The sequence below is a fragment of the Lycorma delicatula genome, chromosome 13 (genome assembly GCF_047948215.1).
Source record: "Lycorma delicatula isolate Av1 chromosome 13, ASM4794821v1, whole genome shotgun sequence".
NCBI classification, from domain to species: Eukaryota; Metazoa; Arthropoda; class Insecta; order Hemiptera; family Fulgoridae; genus Lycorma; species Lycorma delicatula.
Window position 1 is genome coordinate 35930722 of NC_134467.1, and position 12456 is coordinate 35943177.

General features: G+C 31.0%; 1 protein-coding gene across 1 annotated transcript in view; it reads left to right on the forward strand.

Annotated features, from left to right (window-relative positions):
• Positions 1-5160: 5160 nt before the first annotated feature.
• Positions 5161-12456, forward strand: part of LOC142334055 (uncharacterized) — a 97180-nt gene continuing 89884 nt past the window's right edge. Inside the window, exon 1 of the mRNA XM_075381722.1 lies at positions 5161-5753. Within this exon, the coding sequence (XP_075237837.1) occupies positions 5616-5753 (138 nt within the window). The 5' untranslated portion in view covers positions 5161-5615. The remainder of the gene's footprint in view (positions 5754-12456) is intronic.

Consider the following 12456-nt stretch of genomic DNA (forward strand, 5'->3'; position numbering starts at 1 on the left):
TTGGCCGTAAAAGCATAATAATAATAATAATAATATATATGAAGTCGAATTCAAACGTTCTCACTTGCATCACATAACTACTTGAGCGACGTGAAACAGAATTAATATATAAATTAATACAAAATACTGGCACGGATACTACAATAAAATGTGATTCAATGTGGTGTCCACCACAATACAAATTATTTAACTTTTTTTCCGATGTGTCAAAAGAATACAATTTATGTACTGAGTGTCGGGCTCGATAACAGGTTCCACAAGATATTATTAAGAGTGAGATGTGTTCCTGCGCTGTACCGACTAAATCTCCTATCTCACCGATCCTCCCCTCCCGGAGCCGGTCCAGCAATTAAGCATTACTCAGTCACGGGGGTGCCTTCGAGCTTAGGGGTTCAGGAATCCCCGTGCCTCACCACCGACACCCATCCTCGCAAGCGTGGACAAACGACGGCTCCGCAGAGGGCTGTTCTTTACCCCTTCGCTGTTCAGTTTGATCTTTTCATATTCAATCTTCAAAGTCAGCTAATCAGCACTCCATTCTCTATCCTCTGCTTCTTGGGTTTGGATGATCCTCAGAATGCATTTATCAACCGAATTCCATTATTCTGGTCCTGCAAGCATGTGTGCCCAGCTTCTGTCTTGATTTGTAACCACCTCGGGCAGACGAAAAATGTATATACAGGGGAGTCCTTCTCCCCACAGTATATAAAGTGTGGAGAAACGATTTAGATACACACCGAACTTCCCATGCCCGGACAAGAATTGTGTGAGGTGGTAATCCACCTCATCATACCGCCTACCAATCCACGGTTCTAATCTAGGTATCAGCTTTCTACTCCAACTACTCTTGGTTGTGGTTTCCCACTCATTCTGCCACTTCTGAATGAACAGGTTTTTTGCCTCTGTTTTGGAAAGAGTAGATGCTAGTTAACTGAGAGACTCTCAAGTGGATAGGTGAAAAAAAAAAAAAAAAAATTTATAAAATATGTATAAAAATGTATTAATATACTGAAAACTTACAAGAGGAAATTGTTTTTTGTTGAGGGGAAGCTGATGATGGAGCTCTGGTTTGTAGGTTTTATCGGATAAGTGGTGAAGGAACTTATAGATTCTTAAACTTTGTGTTTCTTATATTATAAGTTTATAAAAATTTGTTAAAAGATACTGGAAACTGTCATAAGGTAACTGTTTGTTGTTGACGGGTAATTTAAGGTGGTGCTCTTGCTCGTTCGTGCTTGCGTGGATGGGCAGAGAGGTGAAGAAACCTGAGGACTCCGTGGCTTAAGTTTTAAACTAATTGGTTGGGTTGGTATGATATTATATAAAAAAAAGAGAGAGATTAAAGAATAGGGGTGACTGTTGCTGAGAGAACAAGGGTGGTGGACTCTCAGTAATCAGTGTATGATGAATATCTATAAAAGAAATAAAAGAGCTAACCGGTGAACTGACCTGCCGTGCCGGACATACAGCCGGCGGGCGGGGAGGCAAGCTAGAGTAAAGGACACTCCTCTGGCGCGAGTCAAACTTGATTGTAGATCCGTTCCAGAGGAGTAGGTGGGAATATAAAAAAAAAAAAGTGGATAGGTGGTATTCCTGTCAAGACCTCAGGTGCTTCTCTGTAGTCGTCCTGTATGCCATCGTAATTTTAATCATAGCTCTCCGTTGGATTGAGACCAATTTACTTCTTATATTTTTCATCCTGTTTAGCAATTCCGAGCAAACGGGTACAGCACACAAAAGTACCGATGTGGCTGCTATCGTAATCAGTCGCCTCTTAATTTCTCTGGTACACCATATGCTTCCCATAAGTCTGCCCAGTATATATATCACCCCTTTCGTTTTTTGGTGACTTCCTCAATATGTTTATTATGGTGGAGGGCCTTTACAATCCACACCACCAGATATTTGGCATAACTAGACAAACTGACCGTAGCGTCTTCAACCCGAATATAAATATCTTTAATTTTTCTACCTCAGACCAGGGTGACCATTGTAGTTTTCTTAGGTGCAATTTTCATGTCTCTATCCTTGATCCAATCACTGACTCATTGTACTGCCTCTGTAGCTACTTGTTCAACTTCGCATTCGGTACGTCCTGAAATTAGCAGAGGTAGGTCGTCGCATACGCTATTAAGACAAATCTCCTTTGAACTCCAGCCTCAAGTGCTCGTCAAAGGTTATATCCCATAAGACAGAGCCCAGAACAGAGCCCTAGGGGCCCCACCACACATTTGGAATTTCTCACTCCCTTCCTCTGTCCGGACTTTCAGATTTCGTTCACATAGGTAATTGTTAATTACTGCTATGAGATATTCGCTTGTTCAGCGCCTTCAGTATTACTGGCCAGCGCACACTACTATGCATTGTGCACATCCAATAGAACAACAAGGGGAATATTCCTAGTCCGCCATGTCTCCGATACACGGGCACCAGCCCAGTCCATGACACGTTTAATGGCGTCAACCGTGGACCTGCCCCTGGTAAACCGGTACTGACAGGGCGAAAACTCCTTTCTTTCTTTTTCCTGTTTAGCCTCCGGTAACTACCGTTTAGATAATACTTCAGAGGATGAATGAGGATGATATGTATGAGTGTAAATGAAGTGTAGTCTTGTACATTCTCAGTTCGACCATTCCTGAGATGTGTGGTTAATTGAAACCCAACCACCAAAGAACACCGGTATCCACGATCTAGTATTCAAGTCCGTGTAAAAATAGCGATCTAGTATTCCAATCCGTATTTTACTAGGACTTGAACGCTGGAACTCTCGACTTCCAAATCAGCTGATTTGGGAAGACGCGTTCACCACTAGACCAACCCGGTGGGTCAGGACGAAAACTCCTAGTCGCATCTAAATCCTCACGTAGCTTCTCTGATAACATTCTTTCGTAAAGCTTTCGTAATGCGTTGAGCATGCATATGGGTCTGTATTGTACGTTACGCTCTAACGATCTTACTTTAGGAATTAGGGCCAACATAGCTTCCTTCCAAAGTTTAGGAAATCAACCCTCTCCTAAAGCCATTTTTAGAACGTCAAAGACATTCCATGGATATAATATCATTACCAATCTTTTCTTCAAGGAACCCAATACCCTATCTGGGCTCAAGCACTTACACTAATCCTACTCGCTGCTCATTGTAGTTCATTCATTGTAAACCTTCTGTCTTCATGATCTACAATGTCTGTATTTGTTTAATTTCCACCAATGGGAATAGGATTGCACATAATGTCTTAGCTCTTGATAGGGGCGGTAATAGCCTCCCAAAACTTTAGTAATAATGTGTACAAGGAAGTCACGTGGTGTTCATATAAGATTTTTTTATTTAACTTCTGGAACCCCCGTTAAGTATTCCTTCAAATGATAGTTTTTGTAGCATGAGAAAATGTCTGACCGGGATTCGAACCAGAGATCTTCCGGATGAAAAGCCAAGACGCTACTACTCGCACCACGGTGGCCAAAAAATATCATTTTATGTTTAATAATTCATAATATTATATATTCCTTAAAAATAATTACGAATGTTTTTGAAAATTAATTAACTTAAAATCAATTATACACAACTTAGTCATTTTATCTTACTTTTTTTTCTGTAAACCTGTGTAATACAATTTAATAATTAGGTGAAATCTTAAAGAGTTAAGTCTTACATAATTTATTATCGACGTTATGAAAAGTTTAACTTGGTATATCTTGAAAGTAGATGAAAACTTTATACTTTTTTTTACTTTATTTACTTTAATTTTTACAAGTTTTTTTTTTTTAATATCGATTTAAAACTTTAAAAAATAACTTTCATAAATTAACAAGACTTAATATAATATAAAAGTATATTTTTTTTTACATCAAGTATATATCTTTACGAAATAAAAAAAAATGTATTTATTCTATAATTCATATTAAAGTGATACTGAATCTTTTCTAATTATTAAAAAAAGTAATATTTAAGACCGAATTAAAACTGTATGTGGTGATAAATCAGATTTGAAACTATTTAGCCGATCTCGGCGTTTGGCCTTTCATTCAGAGGTCCTGGGTTCGGAGGAATCCCGGTAAGAAAAATGGAATTTTTCTTCAAAAAATCCCATTTACATATTCCCTATACGAATTTCGAAAATTCTCTGTAATTTTATCAACCAAAAAACCAAATATTTTTTGTTTTATTAAAAAGATTTCATCTCACTGATAGCAATTTTTCGAATCAATAACCGGCTTGGTTTAATTCCTCGGTTTAATTTAGTATTAATTATCTTAATTTCGCTGGTTTATAATTCAAATAAATAATAATCATTCACCCATGATAAATATAATATAAAATTTAAATTTTACACTATAAAATATTACATTGTTTAACGCGTCTTCAGTTGATTTGGAAGTCGAGAGTTCCAGCGTTGAAATCCTAGTAAAGGCAGTTACTTTTATACGAATTTAAATATTAGATCGTGAATACCGGTGTTCTTTGGTGGCTGGGTTTCAATTAACCATACACCTCAGAAATGGTCGATTTAAGACTGTACAAGACTACATATCACTTACACTCATACATATCATCCTCTTAAATAATAAGTGACGGTAATTCCCGAAGGCTAAACAGAAAAAAGGAAATTGAATATAAACAAATTTCTCTTACAAATGAATAAGAAGAGAGAGTTTATATATCTGTTTACATTTAAAAATGAATAAGAAGAAAAAGGGATATGATTCTGAACAGTAATGATGACAGTCGTAATTTATTCAGTATTCACCGATTAGCGCGTAAATCTTTCATCTATACTTTAAATTATTAAATACTATTACATTTGCTTTAAAAAAAATTGTGGATTGAAAGAGATGAGATAACAAATACAAGAACTTCAATTATTCGTTATTTTGTTTTGTATAACATTTTTTTTTTTAAATATTATTTTTGAGTGTATATACATGTGTTTAGAGTATCTATCTTTCAGTAGAAATGAAGATTAATCTGATTTTAATAATAAAAAAGTAAGAGAAATTAATATCGTTAACTGAGTAATAAAACGAGTTATGGAATTTTAAATAAGATTTTTGGAACTGATAATATAATATTTAATTGTTACTTATTACGTAAAATGAATAATAATTATAAAAAAACCATAGTAGATAATAAGTAATCGAAACTAATATCTAAAACTATCGATAATAAAAAAATATTTATAATAATAATAAAATTTAATCAAAAAAAAAGAAAATGTATTAAACATAAGACATAAGAAAGTGTTGTGTATTATTTTTATAAATATATATTTTCTTTAAAATTTATGTGAATATAAAAACAAATAATAAATTATATTTTTAATTACAAAAAGGAAAATAAGAAAAATATATTATTTTAGATAAATATAAAGAAGAAAATCAATAGAGGAAATGATACACGGTTAAATAATTAGAACCTTGTGTGAGTTTCAATTAAAACAAAATCCTTCTACAAAAGAAAAATAAACCAAATGGATTACAAAATAATAACAGTTTATATGAAAATAATCTTAAATAAATTTGGACTTACTCAAATATAATATTTATTATTAAAAATTAAAAATAAATAAACAATAATTAATTAGTAGTAATAATACAAAAACTACGTAAGATGATAAAGACATGAAAAAACTTATAGTGCTATTAATTGTACTGTTAATTGTAAATATTACAGCGCCACCACCATGTCAAGCGGCAAGAAATTTAGAGTGGAAAGAAGAAAAACGTCCAAAAATGGGCTGGGAATTTATAGGAAATGTGGTGGGTACAACTGTTTTTTATTTTAATTATTTACTATTATTATTATTATTATTATTTTTTAATTCATTATATTTTTATTCAAAACGAATTTTGATAATATTATAAATATCGTACTTGTTTGATTAATGATCTTTATTTCAAATTCTTTGTTCGTTTCTACGAATATATTTTTATTTAACATTTTTACAAAATAATAAAAATTATATTTTGAAACCTATAAAAACGTGCGTTACATTTTAAAAGAAAAACTGGTTTAAATATATGTAAATATGTTTAAAATACAATTGATATATTGTAATCTTTTAAAAATAATTTAATTATAACAGCACATTATTAATTTATACTTATTAATTATTATAAATAACATTATGATATACAGGAAAATTCGTTGAATAGGTTTTTTTCCCCCTGAGGGTCTAATATGAGTCACGATCAATTTTTATTGAGGGTCAATAATGTGTCACACTTTTAAATTGATCGACAAATTTTTACCTTTGTGTAAAACATTATTCGGAAGTATAATTACTATTAAAGGGAGAAAGAGAGAGAGAGAGAGAGACCTTTTAAAAAATTTATTTTTAAAAATTGTTACTTATATGATATTAAAAAAAAAAAATGTTTTACTTAACAATCTACTAAACTTTTCAATGAATTGGATGTAATTCACATTGAATCTTAATAGTAAAAAGGATAACTAAAATCGCAAAATTATAGCAAACGTACAATTAATTAAGGTTTAGAAATAAAGAAAATGTAAGGTAAGTAGCAATTTTAAGGGATTTTTGTTTCATGTTAACTCATGAAATTGTATATTTCGAGTCACCACTCAAAACTTCAATTTAAATATATCTCTTACATAAAAGATAATATCCTGACTGATTCACTGACTCATAATCAACGTACAACCAAAACTATTATAGGTAGAGACTTGAAATTTTCAGGGTACCTTTGTATCTTTAACTAGGCGTATACTAACAAAGGATTTTCCAAAATTTTGATTTTAAGGGGTATAAATCGATAAAAAACTAAATTTCGTGTTAACAGCGCTATCTATTTGGACGTAAAAGCAACATAAGATATACTAAATATTTTACGATTCCATTACAATACTTCCGATATTTGTGTCCGTTATAAACTAAAAAAATTACTGGACCGATTTACGCGCGGGGAAGAAGGGCGAAAGGGAAAAAGGAAATAGGGAAATTGAAAAAAAGAAAATAGGGAAAAACGGAGAAAAGTAAATGGAAAGGTAAAAGAGGAAAGAGGAAAGGGCAAGGAAATGGGGGAACAGAAAGGGAAAAGGAAAGGGAAATGGGAGAAAATGGGAAGGGAGAGCGAAGCGAGGCATGACCCTCTGATCGTGACGGGAAGCGCATTCCCATCGCGTGATTTCGGGATGGGAATGCTCGATTTGGGATTGTAATAAATTTTTTATTTATCATTATTGGAATTTTATATTGAACTATTTTAATTCGTTCATAAAATGGATCGGTCTAACAAATATTGTTCAATTTTCTTATCTTCCTTTTCCTTTATTTAAGTTTTGGGCAACAATTCATTGTTTATCGTATATTCCTTCAGTATTTTTCATAAAATTTTTTATTTACCGTTTTATCAGGATTTAATGAAAATCTAAATATAATATTGTTGATTAAATATTTTTTATTTATAAAAAAATAAGTTTGCTATTAAAAAAGCATTGCAAGTGAAGCTACATCTTATAGGCGAAGTCGCAACGGAGTACGCTTTAATATTTATTCAATGAAATTAATTTACGTTTAATTTTAATTTTTATATAGTACATCCTAAAAAAGTAAATTTTTTATAAAAAAAAAAATCAAGAGCATTTCTAGCTTAAATTTGAATAAAAAAATGAATGGTTTTTAAACAAAGTTCCAGCAAATTTAATTTCTTTCACCAACGAAAAATTTTTATTTTATTAAATGTAATTTAATCTTATCAATGAATGGAAAAAAATTAAAAACGTTTTTATTACCTTAATAAAATTTACGTCATCTTGCATCAAAAAAAAAAAAAAATTATCTATTAAATCTACGACAAAAATCTATAGAACGCCAACCCTCAATTTTATTAAATGAGACATTAAAAAAAATATATATATATTCAGACAATTATTAAATTTTTATATATGACAACCAAATAACTGAATCTATTTCTTACAATAAATTATTTATCAAGCTGTTAAAAAAAAAAAAAAATAAGCTAAAAAATTAATTAATTTTTTACATAAAAAAGCATTCGTAGTAGATTAGAAATATTTTGTCTTTCATATTTAAAGTTCAGGGTTCGAATCCCATTCAATTTAATAAATTTATCATATAAGATAAAAAATTATTATATTTGACTTTATACTTTTATTGGAAGTAAGAATAACTAACTAATTTTGAAATTATCAAGTTAAATTTGTACAACTTTTTTAAAATTAAAATACAATAAATGTAATTTATTTGGCGTAGATTAAAACATACTGACAAATATTATTATGTATATATTATGTTTTTATGTACTATATATATATATATATATATATATATATATATATATATATATATGAGTAATTAACACTATTGCAATTATATAAAATTTAACCAGTTGGTAATTTTAACATTCTGTTATTTTGTAGCAACTTGTAACATCAATACTTAGTAGGGAGAAAAAAAAGAACTCGTAATTAATCTTATAATAATAACAACGGTAATATGATATAAGACAGTAATTAAACGACATTGAATCTTAATAGAATCTGTTCATAAGTATTTTATTCTTCTTTCGTTTCTATTTCGTTTCTTTAAATTATTTATTTGAAGCATTAAACTAAATATAATAATTAGAATCGTGAAATTATAGTAAACGTACAATTAAGATTTAAAAATAAAGAAAATATAAGGTACGGGGTGATTTTAAGAGATTTTTGTTACTTGATGATTCATATATATTAATAAATTAATTATTCTGCTATAACTAATGAAAAATTTTCAGGATTTGATTTTTCGGGATTGAAAATGAATTAGTTAAACCTGAATGTTTTTTTGTCTTCAGTCATTGGACTGGATTGATGCAGCTCTCCAAGATTCCCTATCTAGTGTTAGTCGTTTCATTTCGATATACCCCCTACATCCTATATCCCTAAAAATTTGTTTTACATATTCCAAACGTTGCCCGCCTACATAATTTTTTCCATCTACCTTTCCCTCTAATATTAAAGCGACTATTCCAGGATGCCTTAATATGTGGCCTATAAGTCTGTCTCTTCTTTTAGCTATAATTTTCCAAATGCACCTTACTTCATCTATTTGCCGCAACACCTCTTTATTTGTCACTTTATCCAACCATCTGATTTTTAACGTTCTCCTATAGCACCACGTTTCAAAAGCTATTAATCTTTTCTTCTCAGATACTCCGATCGTTCAAGTTTTGCTTCCATATAAAGCGACGCTACAAATATATACTTTCAAAAATCTTTTCCTGACTTTTAAATTTATTTTTGATGTAAGCAAATTATGTTTCTGACTGAAGACTCGTTTCGCTTGTCCTATTCGGCATTTTATATCGCTCCTGCTTCGTCCATCTTTAGTAATTCTACTTCCCATAACCCTATAACCCTATTCTTCTACCTTCATAATCTTTTCTCTTCCTATTTTTACATTCAGTGGTCCATCTTTGTTATTTCTACTAGATTTCATTACTTTTGTTTTGTTCTTGTTTATTTTCACGCGATAGTTCTTGCGTAGGACTTCATCTATGCCGTTCATTGTTTCTTCTAAATCCTTTTTACTCTCGGCTAGAATTACTATATCATCAGCAAATCGTAGCATCTTTATCTTTTCACCTTGTACTGTCACTACGAATGTAAATTGTTCTTTAACATCATTAACTGCTAGTTCCATGTAAAGATTAAAAAGTAACGGAGACAGGGAATATCCTTGTCGGACTTCCTTTCTTATTACGGCTTCTTTCTTACGTTCTTCAATTATTACTGTTGCTGTTTGGTTTCTGTAAATGTTAGCAATTGTTTAGTAATATTTGCAACCTGAATTTGTAAAATATTATTAAAAAAACACCACGCCTCTTCTTTCGATAATAATACTTGACAAATGTCAAAGAATTTTCAAAATTTTTTTTTTAGATTTGGACAATTATTTATAATAAATAAATAATTAAGACTTTTGTACAAAGTTTCAGTTTTAAATATTTAAATTTTATATCTTGTGTCCCATGAAAAAGTATACCCATTTGATTTAGCATCACACGCCCATTCTCCCATCGATTTTATTGAAACTTTACAAATCATTTAATGAAGGTCTAAAAATATTTTTTGAATGTTTCAACCTTCTAAGATTTATACAAACAAAATGGCGGCTTAAAAAATATAAATTTCAAATAAACCACACTGTTTATTCACTACAAAATAACTGATAAAAATGATTAAAAAGAGATGATAATTAGAACAGTTAGATAATAATTAGTAATGGTTATGCCTAATTGGGAAGTAAAATTACTAAAGTTGGACAAAGCAGGAGCGATATAAAATGCCGAATAGCACAGGCGAAACGAGCCTTCAGTCAGAAATATAATTTGTTTACATCAAAAATTAATTTAAACGTCAGGAAAAGATTTTTGAAAGTATATCTTTGGAGCGTCGCTTTATATGGAAGTGAAACTTGGACGATCGGAGTATCTGAGAAGAAAAGATTAGAAGTTTTTGAAATGCGGTGCTATAGGAGAATGTTAAAAATTAGATGGGTGTTAAAGTGACAAATGAAGAGGTGCTGCATTTGGAAAGCAATTTAAAGAAGCATTTGGAAAAATATACCTAAAAGAAGAGATAGACTTATAGGCCATATATTAAGGCATCCTGGAATAGTCGCTTTAATATTGGAGGAACAGGTAGAAGGAAAAAATTGTGTAGGCAGGCAACGTTTGAAATATGTAAAACAAATTTTTAGGGATGTAGTATGTAGGGGGTATACCGAAATGAAACTACTAGCACTAGATAGGGAATCATGGAGAGCTGCATCAAACCAGTCAAATGACTGAAGACAAAAAATAAAATAATTAAACTAATATATTTTTACAGAATAGAATTAAATTACATTTCCCTATCTAATAATTTATATTTTATGTAATAATAAATACAATAAATCAATTTATTTCTTATTGATAAATCAAGGAATCCTAAATACTTGCATTTAATTAAAGCAACGGTATCTTAAATTACCCTTGCAAGTAGATAAAGTTTCAAACTTCATTGAACGAAAGTTTCTCAATAGCGTAGGAAGATAGAAGAAGCAACTATAAAGTTAGTTAGACTTCAAGCTTAATAAGAAACCTAATCAACATAGCTAGAAATAACAGTTAGTTTAGTTAATATTGACCAACTATAGTAAAAAAAAAATATATATATATATATATATATACATACATACAGAGTGTTTTAAAATGACGGGCTGGCTGTACTTTTTTTGATTCTGCTTATAAAATTAAACAAAAAATATCCTTAGGAAAAATGAAAATTTCTCCTTTGTTTAACCACTGTACGCCATTTTTTTTATTTTTATATAAAAATTTTCTGAATTTGAAAATAGGAGAAGGAAAGATTATGGAGGTAGAAGAATTTTGTTATTTGGGAAGTAGAATTACTAAAGATGGACGAAGCAGGAGCGTTATAAAAAGGCCGAATAGCACAAGTTAAACGAGCCTTCAGTAAGAAATATAATTTTTTTACATCAAAAATTAATTTAAATGTCAAGAAAAGATTTTTGAAAGTGTATGTTTGGAGTGTCGCTTTATATGGAAGTGAAACTTGGACGATCGGAGTATCTGAGAAGAAAAGATTAGAAGCTTTTGAAATGCGGTGCTATAGGAGAATGTTAAAAATCAGATGGGTGGTAAAGTGACTAATGAAGAGGTATTGCGGCAAATAGATGAAGAAAGAAGCATTTGGAAAAATATAGCTAAAAGAAGAGACAGACTTATTAGCCACATATAAAGGCATCCTGGAGTAGTCGCTTTAATATTGAAAGGACTAGAAGGCTAGAAGGGAAAAATTATGTAGGCAGGCCCCATTTAACCCACCGGGTTGGTCTAGTGGTTAACGCGTCTTCCCAAATCAGCTGATTTGGAAGTCGAGAGTTACAGCGTTCAAGTCCTAGTAAAGCCAGATATTTTTACATGGATTTGAATACTAGATCGTGGATACCGGTGTTCTTTGGTGGTTGGGTTTCAATTAACCACACATCTCAGGAATGGTCGAACTGAGAATGTACAAGACTACACTTCATTTACACTCATACATATCATCCTCATTCATCCTCTGAAGAATTATCTAAACGGTAGTTACCGGAGGCTAAACAGGAAAAAGAAAGAAGACGAAAAGAAAGAAAGGCAGGCCCCATTTGGAATATGTAAAACAAATTGTTAGGGATGTAGGATGTATAGGGTATACTGATATTAAACGACTAGCACTAGATAGGGAATCTTGGAGAGCTGCATCAAACCAGTCAAATGACTGAAGACAAAAAAAAAAATATAAAATTTTATATCTGAAGTTCGGATTGAAATTAAATTAATATTCGGTAATCCTCTTGGTAATAAAGTTTTAAAATTAGGAAAAAAGGAGGACTTAAATTCCTTTGCAAATTACAAAATGGCGGCCATGTTTATTTTTCAATTCGTTATATCT